Raw genomic sequence first — 23,629 nt, 5'->3', positions numbered from 1 at the left:
GATCATCTCAAAAGCACATACATTAAGAGACCACAATCAAGTCTTTCCTCTGAAAACAATGTTCTCCATGATACTTACCAAGAGTACTGAGTCCCTCTGAGATAGATGTGAGAACATACAGGAGTACAGGAGGCTCTAAGCTGGTGACAAAGCTCATGTGGTCCTGGGTGAGACATTCCAGGAGTGGATAATAAGACTGGCTCAGTTTCCGATATTGCTATAACAGAAATACTAAATGTCAAGCCACAGAGAAGCAAAAGATGTGTCACAGTTCAGTGAAAATTGCCATTTATAATATTAGAAATTGTGACCTTACACATAAATACATAAAATAAACATAAATATAAATACATGGAACAAATGACATAATGATTCTCAATTCAGTATTTAAAGGGGTTCTAATAAAAATCTCTTGATCTCTAGAAATCCTAATTTGAAGCTACAGCATACCCTAGTAAGTAATTTCAATTTTGCCTTATGTGGTTAACACTTAAGTGCAATTAAAATCGCTGCAGTATAGAAGACTGAATGATTTTTCTGGGCTGGAATATTGTAACACTGAACAGTGCTTAATAGTGGCTAGGCAACCTTTTTTTTAAACACAAAGAAATTTGCTGTTATAATAGCAGTTGGCATCATAGTCTGCTATATTTACACAATGCCAACCCATCTAATTAAATCATAACTTGGTAAATGGCTTAATATTTACCATATACAGCAGGCAAAGGATAAGTACATGAGAAAGATACTTGGAAAACCTCAAATGAAACCCAAACCAGTATCAAAGAAGCACAACACTTATAAGAGAAATAAACCATATCGATATTTATTAAAGTGAGATTGACTATCTCCATAAGAATCACATGGGGTACTTGTTAAAGATGCAGTTTTCTGATTCCCAATTCAGACTTACAAAACGAAAACCTCTGGAATGAGGTCCTGAAATGTGCATTTTAAAAACGTACACTAAGGGAGTCTTATGCACCCTCAATTTTGAGATTACTGAGTTAGAGGTTTGCTTGTCTACTAGAAAAAAGATTAGAGAAATTCCTAGAACCATATCAGGTTTTTTTTTTTTTTTTTTTTTTTTTTAAATTTTATTTATTTATTTATTTATTTATTTTTGGCTGTGCTGGGTCTTCGGTTCGTGCGAGGGCTTTCTCTAGCTGCGGCAAGCGGGGGCCACTCTTCATCGCGGTGCGCGGGCCTTTCACTATCGCGGCCCCTCCCGTTGCGGGGCACAGGCTCCAGACGCGCAGGCTCAGCAGCTGTGGCTCACGGGCCCAGCTGCTCCGCGGCACGCGGGATCCTCCCAGACCAGGGCTCGAACCCGTGTCCCCTGCATTAGCAGGCAGACTCTCAACCACTGCGCCACCAGGGAAGCCCCATATCAGGTTTTTTTTTGGTGGGCCTCAACTGTAGTGAAGAGTTCCCTCAATGAGGAGGCTGTAACACATGGCTGATCTGACTCAAGTTTCCACTTTGTAATTTCTGTTGTACAGGCAGCCTTCAATGAGCATTCCATTCTACTGCAAAGAGGCTTGACAACTCTGGCTTGAGATGTGTTTTTTTTTGTTTTTTGTTTTTTTTTGGCCACGCTGCGCAGCTTGTGTGATCTTAGTTCCCCGACCAGGGATTGAACCTGGGTCCCTGGCAGTGAAATTGCAGTCTAACCACTGGACTGCCAGAGAATTCCCGAGATGTGGTTTTATGAAGACTAGCTTAGAAAGGTGGAAGAGGGTACCTCTAGTGCATTAGAATGTCAAAGGAGCATTTCTCATACAGGCTGACTAATGAAGGCCCCCAGATCTTACTTGTAACCTTGGGCTGGGAGCAGGTGGGAAAGCCTAAACTAAGCCTGAGCATGAATTTGGCTGTGTTACTGAAGTAATTACTGCAACCACATTGGGCATATATTAGCTTTTGTGTAATCAGGCTGAGATATTTTTTAAAAAGTCTGATAATGACTCAGACTCAGCTCAGTGGAGGAGCCTGGAAATTTGAATTCCAACAAGCACCCCAGGTGATTCTGATGGGCCTCAAAGTCTGAAAACAACAGACATAAATCACAGAGACTAGATGGTAGAGTAGAAAAGGGACCTAGAGATCACTTTGTTTAATTTACTCATTTTAAAGGTGAGGAAATTGAAGCCTGGAGAAATAGAGAAGGTGATTTATTCAAGGTAAATGACCAGCAAGTGGCAGAGTTGAGACTACATACCAGGCTGCTCAACTTCCAGTTTAGCACTCTGTCCACCACACCTCAATTTTAATGGAAAGCAAGGCCAAACAGCAAGAGGAGTACACAGAGTAGAAATGAAGGAAGGAGAAGATCCTATAGTCATTCTGCATTTTCTGCTCCAGGAAACACAGACCTTCTCTGAATTATGAGTATAGTTGTAAGCAATTAGCTGAAATTGCTAATTATATTTTCTCTAGACACAGAACCTGGAACACTTGAGATGACCAATTTATCACAAGATGGTAGCTGCAGTTTTCAAAACTGCACATTTAATTATATAAACACAGCCACTATAGTTATTCAAACCCTGTAAGTTAAATCAAGAAGCTGTCCTAAAACATAAAATGATCTGGTGCTATTCTAACTCCTTGGGCTTCATTATAACAATTCCAACCCTGTGGTGGTGTTACTTCACGTTTCATACAAAGACTCCCATGATGCATGATTGCTTACTAGCAAGTCACTGTGGGACACTGACAGCAGCATTTTGACAAAGGCCTGGAGTACATTGTCAAAATGGTTGTCCCCATACAACTTGAAGACGCCAAAGCTGACATAATTTCCACACAAGGCAGATTTGAGAGCTGAATAGCAGATGGAGATGCCCTTGAGTTTCATTGGATAAATCTGATCTTTTGAGAGGCTCCCAAGGGACAGGATCTGATTACCTGTTTTAGGGTAAAAGCAGAATGAGAAAGTGACATAAGTAGATGTAATTCAAAGCAGTTATGAGGCACATTATTCAACATTTTCACTTTACTGCTATTGTTCACTTCCCCCTACCATTGTTCCAGGAATTACATCATCCATATAATGAAAAATATAAATACATAAGGCAGTTTACCTGGGAAGTACAAAAGGCCCAAGGAAAATCAATCAAGGGGTACTGGAAAAGTTTGATATTTTTATCTGGATGGTGATTACATGATTATATATGTAGATGCACAAAAATTCATTGAGTTGTACTCCTAAGATTAGTTCACCTTATGTACTTTAATATATATGTTATCTCTTCTTCAATAAGAAGTTAAAAAAAGTAGGAGTAAATAACTAAGTCAAGAGAAAAAGATAACTTAGAGATATAAGTTACTCTGAATTGTGGGATGAATTTTCAACCTTTTCACATGAACTTGATATTGAGTTACTTCACTCTTTGGAGCCTCACAGGTTTGGTACATGAGTTAAATGAAATAAGACACATAAGAAATTCTTGGCATAGTGCACAATAAATGTTACTTCCTTTTTCTCCTTAGACATTTTTTCAGAAGATCTAAAGAGATGACTGTTTAAAAACCGTACTTAAATTCTATGTCTGACCATCAAAAGATGAAGAAATGTTTATATAATCACCTTATAGTTTTTTATAGTTAGCATTTACAACTAACAATTTCTCTTTCTGAAATGTGTGCTAGTAAGGTATGTTACTAGGCAATACCTAAGAATGCTTTGTAAAAAATTATAAAGTCAAAAAAAAAAAAAAAATTATAAAGTCATACATGTTTCTTAGCTCTGCTTTTTCCTGTTCAAGTGAGTCCTGCTTCTAAAATTGAAACTAAATTCAATTTACAAAATTTAGAAGCATATTGTTGTGGTTTTGTACTGTGTCTATTGGGCTAAATAAGAATTAAGTTTCCCAGAACTCATTTCCCTGTACGGTTGTGGGCTAGAATTGAGCAAAACAGAAATCTATATGAGATTTAGAAGGTGGAAGTGAAGTAGCAGCCATGACTTTCTGAAGGTTGTTGTGATTAGAGGTGTGAGAAAAAGATGTAGAAATACCGCTGGGTTTTAGTTTCTCCTTGTTCTTTCCTGCTCTGTGTCTAGAACTACAAGCCCTGTTGACCAATGACCCCAAGCCTACCACCAAGTGCTTGGCAGCAGATGTACAGAGCAGGAGCTGTGCAGAGGCAACAGTCTCCCATTGCTTCTTTACCACTACACAAGTCCCCCCTCTCACCCCACATCCTTTCAGGGTCCCACCCCAGCAGCTGAATGTCTCTAGCTTTTAGCTTTCCCTGCAAGCTCCAACTTGTCCATCCATGCCATTATTTCAGGAGGGCCTATTAATGATTTTTCTCCTGAACTTCCAACTCTCCCCCTTGGACCTATTTTCCCATCTTCACCCAAGATTGTACCAGGTCTAATTCCTAAAATAAATTCCCTGTTCCATCAGTGTCACAGTGTTTGTTTTCCCCTGTTTGAATCCTGACTGATAGGTATATTATGAAAACCACATGTTTACTAAAGAGGTTAAGGAGGACCAATAATTCTAGCAGAGCATGAAACAGGACTCACCCAGGGTGAAGGTTTTCTCCCCTTTCTCTGCCTTACTGAAACATTTCCACACACAGGTTTTCTTCTGTGCATCCTTTGAAGCCCATGTGTCTTTGCTTATAATTTGTACATTAGAATGATAACACCATTGTGTCGGCTGAAGCATATCTTGGAATTTACTCCATACCACATTCTGTACTCTCTCTCATGATCTCATCCTAACTTACCTTAGAAAGATATTGTAAGTTTCATAAAGATTCAACTCAATACGATAGCGTTCACTTAATAGCTACTCTGCGTGAGGTGCTAGGATAAACGAACAAAACAAAATCTTTGCTCTGAAGGAGTTCAGTCTGCTGGGAGAAGGAGATTTGTAAATAAATAATTCCATACAATGTGACAAACACTATCAGAGAGGTCTGTCAAGATTTTATAGGAATAGAAGAGACTGACTTTGCTTGGGCAGGAGAGCAGTGTGGGAAAGGCTTCACAGAGCAGGTTACTTCTCAAGGATCAATCACAGTTTCTCAGGTGGACTTGAAGGGAGAGAAGAGTATTCCAGAATGATTATGTGCACAGGCATGAAGGTCTGAAAAAGCAGGGTACTGCAGGAGAGGGCAGTTTTCAACCACTGCTTTTCTACCTTTGCCTCCAATTAAATATAAATCAAGGTAGACATTTCCCCCCACTTCCCTTTCCCAGGAAAGAAAAGCACTGCTTACATGTGATGGAAAAAGCTAGGGTAATTTGGTGGTAGTGGTGGTGGTTTACACATTTTGGGTCTGTTAAGGAGGCCGGGGGCAAACAGAGAAAACTGGGTCATCTTTCGGGGACTTCTTATGCTGATGTCCTTATCGGGGAAGTAAAGATCCTATATTCTTCAGCACAAGATGGAATAGGCAGATGAAGAACTGTGATGGGGAAAAATGTTTGATTCTAAAGGACTGGATAACCTATCATCAAGAAGGATTAATTATTTAGAATCACAACTTTTATCGTTGTGTTAAAGCTGCAATCTGGCATACTTGTTTTTTTGGACTGTTTCAGACACATCTGTGTTAATTAAAACAGTAATTAGTATACCATTATGACCTTGAAAAAGTAACACTTTTGAAAGAGGAAACTATATTTCATTGTGCTCAAGTGGCTCCGCATTCCGTGGTGGCTGTAAGACTATGGAAGAGAAGACGTGGCCACATCGTTATTCACTCCAATCAGCTTTATTCAATCTATGTTATTCAACAACACTTACTAAAATTGGAGGCCCTGCCCTCAAAAAGCTTAAAATCTAGCAGTTAGACTCACATTGCTGTAAACAAAAGTGACTGAGCTGAGGTTTGGTTTTGATGTTCCTCTATAGGTATGACAACCCTCCTTGCCTTCCTTATTCCACCCCACACCCATAAAGTCCCATCTCCTTCCTTCCCAGAATTTCCTTCCTAAGACGGAGATCTTTATTACACTGATGGACTGCTGGGAGGTGAAGGCATTGCCAGGCTGGCAGCCACTGAAGCCAGTAGCAGTTGCCACTTGTACAAAAGGAAATGATACTTTCTTTAATGAAATAAGAGAATTCCAAAGTTTAGAATCAAAAGGAAAATCTCTGATTGTTTCCCACTGATTATATCTGCCATAACTGGGAGCAGGGGAATGAGATGCTGTTACAACCTTAACATCAGACCTGGGTAAGACAGATGTTGAGGCTATGCTGGGGCTCCGGAAAAGGATGCTGTGAATTGAATGGTTTACCTGGCTAAGGGCAATGACTGGGGAAGGGAAGCACAAGTGTTATGGAACTGCCATCCTTACTGTTGTATATGCTATAACAGGAAAAGAAATCTCACTAAATAATAAGGGGAAAAAACCTGGGAAATAAGCATAGAAGACTCCTGCTATAATTTTGCTTATTACATATATTTCCCTCATTATTAGCTTACATTAACTGCTTGGGTTCCTCTTTCTTAACCTCTATTCTGTCTTTTTTGGAGAAGCCCCCCTTTTGTGTGTGTGTGTGTGTGTGTGTGTGTGTGTGTGTGTGTGTGTGTGTGTGTGTTTGGTTAGCTTCCAGCATTCAGAAGTACCCTTCTAGACAACTCTCAATAACTAGATTTAGAGAAGGATATATAAGAAGATGCAAAATCTCCTTTTCTGTTTATCTGATATCTACTTTCAGACCTACTTTTTAAAAAACTTTTTCCCCTTCTGAGACCCTATCTCTTCCCTGATGACTGACTCCATGATGTCCTCTACAGAAGAGGCTCCCTACACCCAAAAAGAAGTGGCCTTCCTTCAAAGGCCTCAGCTGGAGAACTGTATAACAAGATAGTAGTCTAACAGAAAACAAACATATAGTGCATAAGGTAGTGATGAACCAGGTGGGCTTCTGAGTCATACCGACCTGGGGTTTGAATCCTACTTCTTTGCTCACTACCTGGGTGTCTGAACAGATTATTAATCTCTGTAAGTCAGTTTCCTCATCTGTAAAACGAGGACAATAACAGTACTTATAACTCACAAGGCTCTTATGTGGAGTAAAGGAGACAGCATACGTAACGCGCTTACCGCAGTAACTGGCACAGTGCTCATGTAAACTATAACAATACACAGTACTAGGCGTTCATTTCTTTCTCCAGTGTACTAGCCTGTAAATTCATACATGGGAAGCTATGGCCTGAAAAAGAGGAGGAGGTAAGGCTGGGTGTGTTTGGCGTAAAATAATGTCACTTCCTTCTAACACATAATTCAAAGTAAGGTCAATACTATATCTTTGACCACTTTCCCTTTATTCCTTCGAAAGAGAACTGGCTGCAGGGGGTCTTTGGCCCACAATCTACCAGTTCTCTGTGCCCTCAAAAGAATACCTTTTAAAAAAGGTGCAAGGGATAAGATATACTGTAGTTGTATTTTATACCAGGAAGAACTAACAGTATGAACAATGTCACTTCCTGGTTTACAAAGCAATCCATTACATTGATTTACCTTTTCTTTTTCCCTTTTAATCTCTAAAATTTTAAAGTGAATTTGATATTTAGCTGACAGCTCTACAGGTTGAATGTCTTCATTCGTCATCAGAACAATTATGGGAAGAGAAGTGCAAGCTTCCTGACATTCCATTACTTCAGGTCACTCAACCCACTATGTCTCTGTGCAAACCAGCCAAGGCCCCTGGACGTAAATGGTTTGGGACAGAAATGAAGCTGTGGAGACTGGAAAGGAATATAACATTTCCCTTTCAGGTTGAAAAAGATTAAAACAATGCAGCACTGATAAGCATGTGGGAAATTAAGGAAATTGTTGGGAATGTGAATTAGTATAACGATTCTAGAGGGTAATTTGGTAAAATTTATTAAAAATACTAAAAATGCGTAAATCCACTTTTGGGAATATATTCTAATTCCAAATGTTCACTACCATATCTACCTATCTCTTAGCGTTTGCACTTACACACAGTCTTCTATAAAAGCCAGCCCCTCAGTATGTTGAACTAGCTCCCATCTCCTCTTATGTGCTTGAGAACAAAGCACAGCAATTTCCCCCTTTCTCTCCTATGCAATCTTTTTTTTTTTTTAAACAAAACTTTCTCTTGGCCCTACTTCCCTGCCTGATATTACTCCCCTTTGTAACAAAACTCCTTAAAAGAATTGTGACCTTCACTGTCTTCATTTCTTCTCCTCTGATTCTCCTTTACACCCACTCCACTGAAAGTGCTCTTTTCAAGGTTCCCAATGACCTCCTTGTCCCTAAACGTAATGGTCGACTCTTAGTCCATATCTTATTTGATTCATTGACAGCTTTTGACACAGCTGACTACCTCTTCTTCCTTGCCTTCCAAGACACACACTCTCCTGATTTTCTCTTACTTCAGTGTTTGCTCATTCTCTCCTTTGCTGGTTCCTCCTCTTCTCCCTTTCCTCCTAAAACAGAATACCCCTGAACTCAAACCTAAATCTTTTACATTTAAATTCATACCCCCACCCCGGTGATCTTATCTAGTTTTGCAGCTTTAAATACCGTCTAAGAGTTAATGACTCCCATATTTGTTTCTCTAGACCAGACCTCTTCCAATCCTCAGACTTGTATATCCAACTCCGTATTCAACACCTCCACTTGAATGTCTAATCAACACCTCAAGCTCAACACAACCAAAATGGAACTTTTGAGTCCCCCTCACACCCATTCTCAGCGTTTTCCATCTCAGTTAATGGTAACTTCATCCTTCCAGTTGTTTATGCCAAAATCCCTTGATTACATTTTCTCTCTCATACCATATATCCAAGCCATCAAGAAATTTGATTTGCTTTACCTTCAAGATATATCCAGAATCTAACCACTTCTCACTACTCCCACTGCTATCACCTTGGTCAAAGCCAATATCAAATCATGTCAGCCCTCTGCTCAAAACATTCTAAAGTCCTTCTCCTTCACTTGGAGTTAAAGTCAAAGTCCTGATAATCTTTACAGGATATGACATTACATGACATTGCTTTTGTTATTACTCTCTTTTGTTCACTCTGTTCCAGCAACCAATGTCCTTGCTGTTCTTCAGACATGCCAGATACACTCTTGCCTTAGGACCCTAAAACTTGGTGTTCCTTCAGCCTGGAATACTTTTCCCCAAGATATCTGCATAATTAACTCCCTTATTTACTGCAAGTCTTTGCTCAAATGTCATTTTCTCAATGAGGCTTACCTCGATCACTTTACTTAATAATGCGACATGTTTCCCAATCCCTGGTACTTCTAATGCTCCCATCTTGATTTGCTTTCTTTCTTTTTTTTCCCCCATAGCACTTATTACCTTCTGACATACAAAATAATTTCTTTTTCAGTTTTGCTCACTGATATATCCAGAGTCTAGAACAGCACCTGCTGCTCTCAATATATATATTTGTTGACTGAGTGAAGCTCACGAAGCTGAATGTACAGTGTATGTACTTGCTGCAACAGTGTATGATAGTGAAAATTACATGTTTATAAAAATTACATTTATCAAAAGGTGAATAATTAAATAAATTATAGTATGACCATAAAATGGAATGCTTTACAGCTATTTTAAAAGATATGGTAGAAAAAAATTATGAAAAACCAAAGGAAAAAAAGAGATATGGTAGATTTATATATGTATTAATATGAAGTGATGGCCATGATATAAGTAAAAAATAGCAAATTACAGATTAGCAAGTATATTATAATACCACTTTTGGAATAATATATGTATATGTACACATAAAAAAGTATGAATGAGCACACAATAAACTGTTAATGACGGTTATCTTTGAGTGATGAGATAATCAGGAATTTTCACTTTCTACTTTCTCCAGCAATTCTGAAATCCTTCAGTTTACTGATAGACCATGCTAATGTTTTATATTTATATGATTTTGTAAAAGCTATTGCCTGCTTGAAATGCCCTCCTCAAATTTCCAGGCCCTATTCTTATTTCCTTCTCTGGCTCCTCAGTTTTGAGTTAGAAACTTCTGGGCTCCCATAGCACTCTGTATGCTTCTTAAGCATAAAAGTGAGCACAACACATTATAGTTCTTTATTTACTTGTCTGAATCCACTGCTGGACTCCCCTAAGAGAAGAATCAGTAAGATTCTTTTTTGTGTGTCTTATTTCTCTTCCTATCCCTTGTAACTCTCAAACACATAGTAAATGCTCAATAAACGTTAGCTGCATGGATGAAAGAATCTACTCAACTCTAAGCCACTTGTTTGGAGATCACGCTTACTTATTTAACAGCTTGTTTAGCAGTTTTTGCTTGCGTGCAGAAGTGGCCAAGTCCAACACGTGTGGATTCACTGTGAAATGTATTCCTCAAGGCCTGGGATCCTCAAGGTGTTGATCATTCCATCGCCTTAAGAAGATTTTTGTGAGCTTACTCTACTACTTTGTTGTCCTATGTCCCTGACCACGTTTCTGATACAATTCTATGTCCCTGACCACGTTTCTGATACAATCTAAGGTTATGTCCATGGTTCCTGGATGATCTGTTTTCCAGAACTGTTATTTCCTGATAACATTTTATTAAGTCTCTAGTTATTTCAAGTCCAACACATTGTTCAGCTATCTTTTTGTAATCATTTAAATATAAATAGAAATCATAATCTTTCATTCTTACAATGCTTCTAATAGTATCAATACATACCAGTAATTTTCAAGCTCTTTTATTAAAAAAAAAAATCTTTAAGCAGGTGACCCCTATTACAAATAAATCTCGTGCAACTATATGTAGCCGGGTGGTTCTGGTCAAAGTGGCAGAAGGGTCCCCTCCTCCCCCCTCTCTGGAGAGGCTCTGTGGTACTTTCACAGATCTCTAGGGCTCTGAAAAACCTAGTTGGAAAACCACTGGTTTGTTTTCTAGGTCACAGTAAAAAACAGTGGCTTGTATATCAGTTTACAAATTCAATTTAAGCATATTATTAGATCATACCTTAAATGCACCTGGAGCATATATTGCTCAAAAGAACCCTGATGTAAATTCTTATGTATAGTGAATAATCATAGTTGTTCTATCCACTATTAAAGTTTAGCTTTTTCACACATTGAGCTTTCTTTAAATCAGGTACCTAAGGAAGGAATAAAAGCAGCTCCATTTTTGCCAGTCTTATAAAAACAACCACTATTTCTCCCTTCTGCACCTTATAAAAACAACCACTATTTCTCCCTTCTGCGCCTTAGAAAAACAACCACTATTTCTCCCTTCTGCGCACTCTTTAACCAACAGATGTCACTAAAGATACCATGACCCAGAGGCAAAGGGAAGAAAAGATTAGACAAATGGAAATTGAGCATAAAAAACACCCAGTTCTTAAAACTGAGAAGTAGGTTTCCAAAGTAATAACATTTATTACACTGCATGCAACATTTTAACCAAAAATTTAAGAAAGAAATTTCTTTTATTAAGTTGCTCAGGCTGAACGGATCATAGCACTAAATTCTGAAATACATGTTCTTGAAGCAATTTAAAACTCATTAGAAATAATAGGCTTGGGCTAGTAGAAAATGTGGTATAAAATCTAATCCTCATCCAAATGTTACCTGGGCTGCACAAACAGGAAATTGTTTTGTGCTACTGTGGCTAACCTCATTGCTGACCCTGAGCTGTAACGGCGAGAGCAGCTGAGAGCTGAGGCAAAATTAAAAACTTACATCAAAGTATATCATGACAGAATGTAGATAAATAAAACAGCATATCAAAAGTATTATTTTTCTGCCAGTCTCATTGAGTAGCGAGGTGGAGGTATTTCATAAAATATGTAACCAATCAGGCGCATGTGGAAATGAGTTCTTCCCCCTCTGAACTGCCCCAATCATTGATTACACAAATACTGCCCACGACAGGTGAGCAGAGAAGGAACCCAGCGAGGATGGGAACAGAAGGGATCAGAGAATGTTCTGGCCCCTTTCTTCCATGGGTTCTCCCTTCCTTCACCTTGGCTTACCACAGAAATAAATAATGTTGGCTCTTCTGTACCCTCCTAGTCATTCTTTTCCTCATCTTCTAGACTCCTGGATGGCAACCATAGGCTCTCCCTTCAGTGAGCATATTAGAATCTCCAGAGGTAAAAGCATGGGTAATAAAACATTACACAGGTAAAGACAGACAAAATCAGCTTGGCTGATTGAGGCCAGCATGTGGAATCAGTGAAGGCTGAAAAAGATTTTTCTATTATTCTATGTAAAGCGTATGTGTCAAAGTCACTGGTGACAAAGTTGAAGGACATTTTTCCATTGAGCCTTCATTTTCCTTAAGTTTCAGGATAGAAATCACCATACTTAAAGAACAGTACTTCATCAAAAATACCCAACTTTGTGTGGCAACTCTCAAGTGGCAGAAAGGAACATGGAAAGACTACTGTCTGAAGTTATACAGACTTTGAATGAAATTCCAATTTGACTATTTGCTAACTATGTAATATTTGGCAAATCTTTAACTTCTATGAGCTTCAATTTCTTCATAACAGTAATCACAGTAGCTAAGTGATCTAAGGGCTTTCCATGCACTACGTAATTGAATCCTCATAACCACCCTATGAAGTAGGTATTATTTTCTCTGTTTAACAAGAAAGTGAAGCAAGAGAGGCTTAGCAACTTAACCAAGGCCAAGTGACTAGTGAGTGGCAGATAATACTACTTACCTTAAGGATTCAATGGGCTAATGTATGATTAATGGTCTAGTATAGGAGCAGGCACATAATAGCTGATTAAAAAAATGGAAGCAACCATTATTATTAGTCCAAACTAAGGAGAAGAACCTTACCCTAATCTCCTAGTCTTTCTTCAGAGTAAGAAAACTCCTTATTGGCTTTTCTTCTCAAGAATGCTTTGAAGGTTTTCTCTTTTCTTTTTCTTTTTTCTGCTTTTCTTTTTCTTTTCTTCCTCTCTCTCCCTCTGCCTCCTCCTCTTCTTCTTCCTCCAATATAATCCTCACAGTTTTCTTTCTCAGCTTTTGCTGCAATGCTTTTGTCTATGTCAAACAACCTGACAGAGGACTGAATAGCTTTTGAAGCCCATAGACTTGGCGTTGTTCTGAGATTCCTTTTGGTATCACTTGCTGGACATACATTCTGTCCTATACTAGAGATTCAGAGATCCTGGAAGAGGAAGAAGCTGCTGCTCTTATCAGCCCTACTGCAAGAGTGAGTAAGCCTCACTTAGTAAGAGAAACTGGATCCAGAAAAGGGGGAAGGAAAGATACAACTGTGGTTGGTAACAGGAAACTAACATTTGTATAGTTAAAGGTCTATTGACTACTAAGAAATTCTTATACGTGCATTGTTTCATAATGGGGAAGTATTTCTTTTTAAAAAGTGAGGAAATAGACGCTTAGCACTTGTTACAGGCAGAAGGAAGCAGGACAGCATGGTCCAAGCAGAAGGCATTCCTGAATAAAAAAGTGATGAGGTCAGTGAACCCCTATCCAAAGGAGGCTGGTTCTGTGAGTGTAAGAGAATGGCTCTGGATCAAGGAAAGGCATATTCACTGAGTACCTAAGCCATATCACAACCTGTGCCAAGCTCTTTACCCAGAGTAGCTCAATTAACCACCTCTAATCCTAACTAGACAGGTAGGTCAGTAGGTATTCATTATTTCTAATTCTACATATGAGAAAACTAGGCAGCAATGGAATTTGAAGGTCATGGAGTTGATATGGGTTGATACTAGAATTGGTACTCAGATCTTTTTTTTTTTTTTAATTTATTTATTTTATTTTATTTATGGCTGTGTTGGGTCTTCGTTTCTGTGCGAGGGCTTTCTCTAGTTGCGGCAAGTGGGGGCCACTCCTCATCGCGGTGCGCGGGCCTCTCACTATCGCGGCCTCTCTTGTTGCGGAGCACAGGCTCCAGACGCGCAGGCTCAGCAATTGTGGCTCACGGGCCTAGTCGCTCCGTGGCATGTGAGATCTTCCCAGACCAGGGCTCGAACCCGTGTTCCCTGCATTGGCAGGCAGATTCTCAATCACTGAGCCACCAGGGAAGCCCTGTACTCAGATCTTTTAATTGCCAAAAACTATGTTTTTTTTAAAGATATCATGCTTTTGGAGAAAGCTCCAGTCATATGTCTTTGTATGATAAGACACTGAAAGGAGTTAGATATACCCTGGAAACACAACAAACTGTACTGAGAATATTTAAAAAGGGGTCCATTTTTACCTTTGGGAGGCAAAGCATTTCTACTTTATATGATTCTAATGTATCCATTTTCAACAGATGCAAAAGTTGTGGCAATATAGTTGCTGGTACAGATGAAAATAGGAGAGTTTAAGTTTACTGTCTTAAATAGGTGCTTTCTGTAGTTTCTATACACTTATGATCTCAAACTCTAAAAATCAAATGTACAATTAAAACTAAGCATTTTTAACAGAGGCCTACAGTGCATACAGAACAGAGTCCCAGAATATTTTGAGCTGAAGTAAAAACAATTTAAAAGAACTGTTTTTCTGCTTTTTAAAATAGGTTTTACTTTTTAAAAAGTAATATGCTTTTTTATTTTTTTTAATTGGAGTACAGTTGCTTTACAATGTTGTGTTAGTTTCTGCTGTAGAAAATACCTAGGAATAAACCTACCTAAGGAGACAAAAGACCTGTATGCAGAAAACTATCAGAAAACTATAACACACTGAGGAAAGAAATTAAAGATGATACAACAGATGGAGAGATATACCATGTTCTTGGATTGGAAGAATCAACACTGTGAAAGTGACTATACTACCCAAAGCAATCTACATATTCAATGCAATCCCTATCAAACTACCAGTGGCATTTTTCACAGAACTAGAACAAAAAAATTTCACAATTTGTATGGAAACACAAAAGACCCCGAATGGCCAAAGCAATCTTGAGAAAGAAAAACGGAGCTGGAGGAATCAGGCTCCCTGACTTCAGACTATACTACAAAGCTACAGTAAGCAAGACAGTATGGTACTGGCACAAAAACAGAAATACAGATCAATGGAACAGGATAGAAAGCCCAGAGATAAACCCACGCACCTATGGTCACCTTATCTTTGATAAAGGAGGCAAGAATATACAATGCAGAAAAGACAGCCTCTTCAATAAGTGGTGCTGGGAAAAAGGGACAGCAACATGTAAAAGAATGAAATTAGAACACTCCCTAACACCATACACAAAATAAACTAATACTCTTTTAATGGCTGTTCCTACATACACACACTCACTTAAAGAAGCTTTACAAAATTTTGTAAAATCTGTTTCTAGGTACTCAAAAAGAAGTATGAGAATCACAGGCAATTTTTGAGGCCAAACATAGAGTTGGCTGTTGATTTGGGAAAGTAAGACCAGACAGGCAAAAAAGAAGAGGACAAAGGAAAGGAGGACACAGAGAGACATCTCTCAAGAAGAACAATGCAAAGCGTCCAGCCTGTAGTTAGTATTCAGTCAGTGTGTGGCAAACTAACAGAGGATTCTTATCTGTTGTATCGTATCTTCATTCCCTGGCTACATAAAGGTCTCAGAGAGTTGAGAATTTCATTGATGAAGCTGTCAGCATTGGCAAATATTAGGGTTTATGGTAGTTCTAAGGCTCATTTCTAACTACTAACCACATTTTTTTTACTATAATTGAATAGAACAATCATTACTGTAGAACTCTGATTCTTAGGGTGCAGTGCCCCCAAATTTCCTACAATAAAATATTTACTGCTCTTTACCAGGATATTTTTCCAAAATTCAGTGCCAGTGACATACTGGTTGAAGCATCCTTTGACCCAATACACTAAACTCCCTGATGTAACTTTTAGCAATTTTCAATATGCTATAAATTTTCAATATTCTATCTATAGTGTATTCCCTTCACCTACTGACACTGCAATTTCATCTAAAAGAAATTCATCAAGTTGGTCAGGCATGATCTGTAGTCAAAGGCATGTTGCTTATTTCTCTTGATGTCAATATGATAGCTACCTGGCTTTTTGCACCCCTATTACCCACTTCACAAATTCATACAGATATGAAGCTTCAAAAGAACAAAATGACTAACATCTTTCTTTCCTCCAAAGAGATAAAAGTTATATTGCAGAGACAAATATGGAAAAGGATACTCACCATAAGTGCAAATCATTTTACTAGCTTCTCTGAAGAGAAGAATTCCATTAGGAGATGATACATCAAAGTTCAAACGCTGGGATCTAAGAAGTACAGCAAAAATTTAGACTATATATGCAGATAAAGAAACCAAATATAGGTTTAAAATACCCAGAATTTTCATTTATTAGAAGTAGCAACAGTACAATTATCCCTTTTTTAAAGTGCCATTCCATTAAACAAGTATTGATAAAATGTGTGTGCTAATTTTCTCACTATAAAGATACTAGAACAATAAAATTATTTTCATTTATTTGCTGATTCAAAGAATTCACTTTTTATCTGTCAAAACAATATCCTGACATCCTACATCACAGACCTCTGATACCCCTCTCCTTTCATGCAAAGTGGTTGATAGATAATAATAAAGAAAACCCCAAGTATGTATAAGTTTATATAGTTACTTGGATAGAGATTTACATTTGAGATCTCCTGTAGTGCCTAATACACATCATTAAAACAAATTATAAAATAACAGTAAATCTAAGTACCTTTAATACTGCTCATATGCATAATGAATCACCTGATACTTCAAGCATATTTCAAACACATTAAATTACATACAGACTATAGTTTCCATTGAACATAGCTCAAGTAAAGAGAATCAAATCCCAGAAGTTCTAAATAAGAACAGTTCTATTTCCCTAGTTCCTAACAGGTTGGGGAACAGTCTGAAAAGTGTAAAGGACTGACATGCCATCCTGACATAATATTTGCTTTTTTAACATCACTTTGGTTTTAGTTGGCTCCAATATACCTTGTTGCTCTGCTTTTAAGAAATAACGGTATATTTTTAAAAGGATAAGCAAAAATATGAAATAGGTCATAGCAAAGAAACCCCAGAAAGCAAAGAAAACCCCAGAAAGCAACTAAAACTTTGGTTTTAGTTGGCTCCAATATACCTTGTTGCTCTGCTTTTAAGAAATAACGGTATATTTTTAAAAGGATAAGCAAAAATATGAAATAGGTCATAGCAAAGAAACCCCAGAAAGCAAAGATATTTGCCAAGGAACAGAATAAATTGCTAGGAATAGAATAAATTGCTGCTTCTCTATGCTTTTTCAAAATGCTTCCGAATTAAGTGCAATTATACCTTATTAGAAATACTACTGGAAACACTTGATTGTTGGCATAGAATTCCGATTAAAAAAATGTATATACATAATTCACATTAGGTTCCAGAGAAATATAGACAAGATAACATTTTCTGGGATTACGAATTTTTACCAGGTAGTTCTTTGGACAACTGTGCTAGATATGAATTATCCACCTATGGCAGATATAAAATACTTTACAATATACAATGTAATGATTTTTTCCTTTAGTATTAAATGTTATATCAGTAATATGAACTACTAATTATCTGGCTGAAAAAACTGTAATTTAATAAAAACTAAATTTCTAATATAAAATATATAGCCACCCTTCGTTTAGTATTTAAGGCACCTAGAGAACAGTTTTAAAAAAACTAACAGCTTTCAAAAGAATACTCACATTTATTTATTTGCCAGGTCTTTTCCCACCTCTTGTTTAAAAAATTTTAAATTATTGCTGTGAAAAACTCAGCACCATAGATCAAATTAGAGTTGCAATCCATACTCCTTCCCTGTCTGGATATCTCCCTTCCAACACGCAATTTACAAAGAGGAACTGATGAAAGAGGATGGCTAAGTGACAGGTAATTTGGTGCTAAGCCATATTCATAATGACATATTTTAAAGAGGTAAAACTAATCAGCTTATTGCAGTTTTTCTCTTTTAGCTACACCTTTGTTAATATTTATATACGAAGAACCTGAACCTCTGCTTGTCTATGCAAATTATAAGGTCATCTAGGCAATTTCTGAGAAGTGTGGTAGTTGCTATTTAAATAAAAATTGTGAGTGCATAAATCATCCACATATGTGCATCCTGGCACAGAGGAAGAAGGATAACTTAGAAGTCAAGGCAGGGACAATGCCCAGGGCTTCTGAGACAAACTATGTGTCCATGAATTGCTCTGGGACTCAGTTCCCTTATCCATAAAATAAAGCATCTCAACTCAGAGACCTCTAAACTCCTTTCCTCCTCTACAGAACTGCAGTTAAGCAATGAAACAGTTAAAACTGCCCTGGGACTTTCCTGGTGGCACAGTGGTTAAGAATCCGCCTGCCAATGCAGGGGACACAGGTTTGAGCCCTGGTCCAGGAAGATCCCACATGTCGCCGAGCAACTAAGCCCACGAGCCACAACTACTGAGCCTGCGCTCTAGAGCCCGCGAGCCACAACTACTGAAGCCCACACACCTAGAGCCTGTGGTCTGCAACAAGAGAAGCTACCGCAGTGAGAAGCCCGTGCACCGCAATGAAGGGTAGCCCCCGCTCGCTGCAACTAGAGAAAGCCCGCGCGTAGCATCGAAGACCCAATGCAGCCAAAAGTAAATAAATAAATTTATAAACAAAACAAAACAAAAACCTACCTTCCTCCATTTTGTGCTTTTGAATCTTTTAAATAATGGTGGCTGTAGTCTTCCATTTTTTTTCCCAGTTCCCATAGTCCCCATATACACCCAAGTATACTAAATTCTTTCTCGCCCAAAGTCTCAACCTTATATCTCTAATTCTACTGCCTTCAACTGGATCATCTTAAGTTTTGGTTCCTGGGTTCTTGCTAAGCCTTACATATACAGACACCAGGCAGGAAAGTCTGACCTCCAAAGAGTGCTACCAAATAGTAGATTACCTTTTCACTCACCTATCCTACCTCTTACCTGTTTTGCATCAGTTCTGCCATAAGTTTTAAGATGGGAGTTGTACATGCTGGCTCTCCATACCACTGCTCAACAGCCCTCTGAAGAATGGGAATATATGTTGGGTACCTTTTATGAAGCCTGTTAAAGAACTTAAGGGTCAAAAGAAATATTGTTTCCGAAAATTGGTGTCACTTAAAAAGAAAAAAAAGGAATCCACATTTGTTCTCTGTTTAGCATACTTATGAAGTATCATGTAACATATTTAAAGAATTATGCTTAATATTGCAGGAAAGGAAAATAAGTTTAGTTAATAAGGGTAAAAAATTTGAATTGCTATTATCAGAGTTTGTTGGGCATCAAACTACTTAAGAAAAAAATGTTGTTTATTATGTAACTTTTAAAACACATAAAAGTAGAGGGAAATAGTAAACCCCATGTATTTATCTCCCAGCTTAGAAATTATCTACATTCTTTTAAGTTGTTGACTTAACTCTGCTTAGTCCCACTATAGCCCCAAGGAACGCTGGGGATGATAGCTTGAAGAAAAAAGCTTTGGGTAATTTTTAATCTCAACTCAAGGTCAGTTTGCTAAAAGGTAGTCCCTTGTACACTCAAGGAGAAATTCTCAAACATCCTCATCAATACCAAGGAGTGCATGCCTCTGTTAAGTCAATGGCTGAGACCACCAGAACCTGGAAAACTCTGACTCAGCTCCACTGACCCTGTAACCCGTAACTGGCCTCCTCCTAACAAATGGGCACAGAAATATAAAATTAAGGCCTAAAGCTGCAGCAGAAAAAACCCTTCCTATGCCACTACCTTCATTTCCTTTGTCTTTTCCTAATCCCTAAATCTGTCTCTTTCTGATGTTTTTCAATGTACTTGTCTTTTTGTTTCAGAAGAAAGTGCTGAACTGAATCAGCTCATGTTGTTCCTTTCCTGTGTGGTATGGGTAGTGATCTCTATGGTGAGAAAGATCACAATTTTCTTCCCTGCTCTTAGAATAAATTTCAAGTTCCTTAGCATGGCAAACAAGGTCCTTAATATCTGGTCCCTGCCTACCTCCAGTCTCGTCTCTTAGTGCTCCTGCTCTTATCTATGGTTTGGCCATTCTTAATTCTCTGCAAATCCACTGATGCCGACTCTCTCTTGTCTCTATTCCTCTATATGCTGCTTTGTCTGCTTAACACATTCCAAACTGTATTTCAACATCTAGCTCAAGTTTTACTTCCCTTGGAATGGTGAAACTTTCTCTTTTTTGTCAAAAGGAACCAATCTCTTCCTCATCTAAGTTCAATGAGCACTTTGACCACGTCTCTCTTATAACAAACTGTATTATGGTTGGTTGCTTGTGTTACCCGTCTGCCCCATTAGATAGTGAGTTTCTCAAGGGCAAAGACCTGTGCTTCCCTACTACGACCTTGTTAATTCCTATCTGTCCCTCATATTTCAATATACATGTCAATTATTCCAAGAAGCCTCCGTGACACCTCCCCTAATCCCGCATGACTAAGTGTGTCTCCTGTGTAAGGCTCTGGTATCCCGTGTTAGTGCTATCATAGCACCTTATCTCTCCTATTACACGTTTTTTGAGAGCACAGCATAGGTACTTATTGTATGCATTGACCTGGCACAAAATAGACTTCAATAAATATTTGTTGTGGTAAACCTGCCAACCTAAAAATGAGGTGTAGCATACTTGATTAGACCTACCTATTTGATTCTTTTAAGCTATGCATTTCACTTTGAAGCTTCACGAAATAATTCACATAACATTCAGTGAAAATAAGCCCTTAACTACCTTCAGAGTGTCAGGCTCCCTAAAAGTGCAAAAAGCAATACTTTTGTCCCCCTAGATATACCATGTTAAGGCTGTATTTGAATATATAGGAACAATTTACTTAAGTATTTATTGAAGGCCTATTCTATAAATGTCTTCTCACTGTTATAGACTCTCTGGACCCATCAGTGAACCAAACATTAAAAAAATCCCTGCCCTCGTGGAATTTATATTCTAATAAGACAGAAAATAAAATAGATATATGATCTTTTAGAAAGTGCTACAAAGGAAATAAGGCAGAGAGAGGAGATGAGAAGTGAGTGTATATGTGTGAATGAGGTTTCAGTTGGATGAAAATGAAAAATATAAAATCAATAAACTTGATTATTAACTCTATTTTGTCAGATAACTTATTGTTTTATTTTTTTCTATGGACTAGAAAATCTGTTATTTTTGATAGATGGTAGATACTCTGTGCTATGTACTGTGCCAGGGATCCAGTGATAAGTAAGACATGGCTTTTTTTCTTGGTGAATTCATGCTTGAGTCCGGGTGGTGCACACGTAATAGTAATGCTCTGAGTACCAAAATTCTGAAACAGTGCCAGAGGAGTACAGGTGAGAAAATATTCCACCAAGAGATCTGAGTACAAACTCAGTGATCACGAGTGGGAAAGCATCTGGAAGACTCATCAGGAGACTGAAAAGACCCAAATCTCAGAATCTAAGAATATCATAAGCACACAGAAGCCCCTTTGCAAGGCATTCTAAAGACATCAGGACCATCATATTTTTCAGAGCACACTGTATTCACTAGGGGATAAGGCCCGGGATATGAGGGGAGGCTCCCTTTTCTGTGTGGAATGAGAGTGGTGCCAAGTCTAATATGCTTCTGACAGAGGTGACTGCCACAGAGAAAATGAGTGATTACTGGAAAGCAGAGTAGAGGTCTACCAAGCAGGGAGGTTAAAAGGGTTTCAGAGAGAGTGCCAGACTCAGATTACATGGTGAGACTCAGAACCCACTCTAGGAGTTTAATTTTCCAGTGGCCTTGTGAGAACTTTGTATATATGGATAGGAGGAAGACAGTGGGAGACCTTAGGTAGAAGTGGCACAGATCTAATTGCTTTCACCTAGATCTCCTCAATGGATTCCTAAGGTCAACACCAGATAAATAAAAAATAAAAAAATTAATGATATGCTATTGCCTTATAAGATGCTAAATATGAAAAACTGAAAAGAATGAGGTTTCCTACTTGACGACATCCATCCATCCATCCATCCATCCATCCAATAGTTACTTACTATGCGCTGGACCCCAAGAAAGCATAAATGAGTAAAAAAGTAATTCTTTTCCTCTGAGATTTCACAGTAGAGAAAGCATTCTAATATACTAGAAGGCAACAAAAGAGGTTTTTGTTAAAAATTTTAGGAGGTAAGAGTGTGAGGATGTGGTCCCAGAACAGAAATAGCCTGCTAGTTCAGAGCTTAACTGAAAGGTTTTCCTTGAATGTGAAACATCTATACCTTTGTTCACGGAGGCAAATGCTGCTGGGAAGCCTTCTCTCTTTCCGGCTGGCAAATGCCTATTCATCTTCCAACACCTAGCTCAACTTTTACTTCCCTGGGAAGCCTACTTTTTGCCCCAAATACCAATCTCTTCCTCTTAAATGTTCATATGGTCCTTTGCATGCATCTTTGTTACAATACATTGATGGTTTATTAGTTACTTGTTATGGCCACTAGATTATGAGCTTCTAAGGAGCGATCCATTTTATTCATTCTTATAAAAAGCAATCATTTTATTCATTTCTCATGCCTGGCACAATGCACTCAAAATATGCCTGTTGAACAGCAATTTTTCAGGTTTACTTTCTTCCCTATTTGTTTGTCCAACATACTGCTGACTATTCTCTTCTTGAGATACAATTCTGATTCTGTTAGTCAGTCAAAGTCGTCAACTGCTTGATACCATCTATGGAATAAGGGTCTCAGTTCCTTAGCCTGACATTCAAGGGTCCCAGACAATCTGCGTGTCCAACCATAAAGTAAGTGTATCTTTAACAAAACATCTTCTCTACTACTCTCCTTCCTAAACCTGTGCTTAGACCAGCTGAAAACCTCTTACTTCACAGTTCCAATAGTCCAATCCTACTTATGTGATAAGACCCAAAGAGATAACTTCACCTTTACAGAGCCTTTCCTGATGCTCCAGCGAAATGCAATCACTTTATTTCTATCTTTGTTATGGCACTTATCACCTTCTGTATTTTATTACAGTTGTTTAGGTAGATACCTAACTGACTCTATTAAACTGTAAGCTCATTTTGGGGTGGGACTTGAGTCTAAGAAATCTACATCCCTCATGAATCCTAGGACAGTCCTTAGCCAAATTTGCTGAACAAGTGAGCAAATCGGATTCCTTTGTCTCATTCCATATTAGGGAAAGGAACTAACAACAGTGGAGGGGTATATTTACTTTGTGCCAGACACTGTACTAGGCCCTTTATATATGTCAGTTCACTCACTTCTTACAACATACCTGTGATACAAGTATTGTTAGCCCTGTTTTATGGAGGAGAAAACTGTGATTCTGAGACATTAAGTAATTTACCCAAAACCCCACAGGTTGTTAAGTGGGGAACCCAGGACTGGAACCTAAGACTGTCCTATTCCAAAGTTCTTTTTCTTTTCCCTACAAATCTCATTGTCTTGCCTTGTCTTTGTAAAATGTGTTTATGCATATTAAACAACAGCACTGACTGCGTGACTGAAAAACAGTGTACTCAAAGATCAGGATTATGACAATTAAAAGAATGAGTGTGAGGAAACAGCATCATACACATTCTTTTATTTTTGTTTTTTTCAATTTCCCGCTGGGTTTTTGATACTTAAGTGTAAGTATGATCTGGAAAAAGTTTAAACAAGGCGACTAAATACAGTGCAAGGTAAGGTGCTTTTATATTGTTGCATTCTCACTACAGGGGCAAAGAAATA

General features: G+C 38.2%; 1 protein-coding gene across 4 annotated transcripts in view; it reads right to left on the bottom strand.

Moving 5' to 3' along the window:
* Positions 1-23,629, bottom strand: part of RANBP17 (RAN binding protein 17) — a 307,210-nt gene that overhangs the window by 40,671 nt on the left and 242,910 nt on the right. For all 4 annotated transcript variants that reach the window (XR_009007183.1, XM_057541105.1, XM_057541106.1 and 1 more), the window contains 4 exons: positions 18,872-18,979; positions 16,085-16,167; positions 2,696-2,910; positions 79-217 (listed from right to left, as the gene is read on the bottom strand). Coding sequence is in view for 3 of the 4 variants with exons in the window: in XM_057541105.1 (XP_057397088.1) it covers positions 79-217; positions 2,696-2,910; positions 16,085-16,167; positions 18,872-18,979 (545 nt within the window). In the remaining variant the exon portion in view is untranslated. The remainder of the gene's footprint in view (positions 1-78; positions 218-2,695; positions 2,911-16,084; positions 16,168-18,871; positions 18,980-23,629) is intronic.

This window comes from Balaenoptera acutorostrata, chromosome 2, assembly GCF_949987535.1.
Source record: "Balaenoptera acutorostrata chromosome 2, mBalAcu1.1, whole genome shotgun sequence".
Lineage (NCBI taxonomy): Eukaryota > Metazoa > Chordata > Mammalia > Artiodactyla > Balaenopteridae > Balaenoptera > Balaenoptera acutorostrata.
The sequence above is the reverse complement of the archived record's forward strand: the minus strand, read 5'-3'. Positions and strand labels throughout refer to the sequence as shown.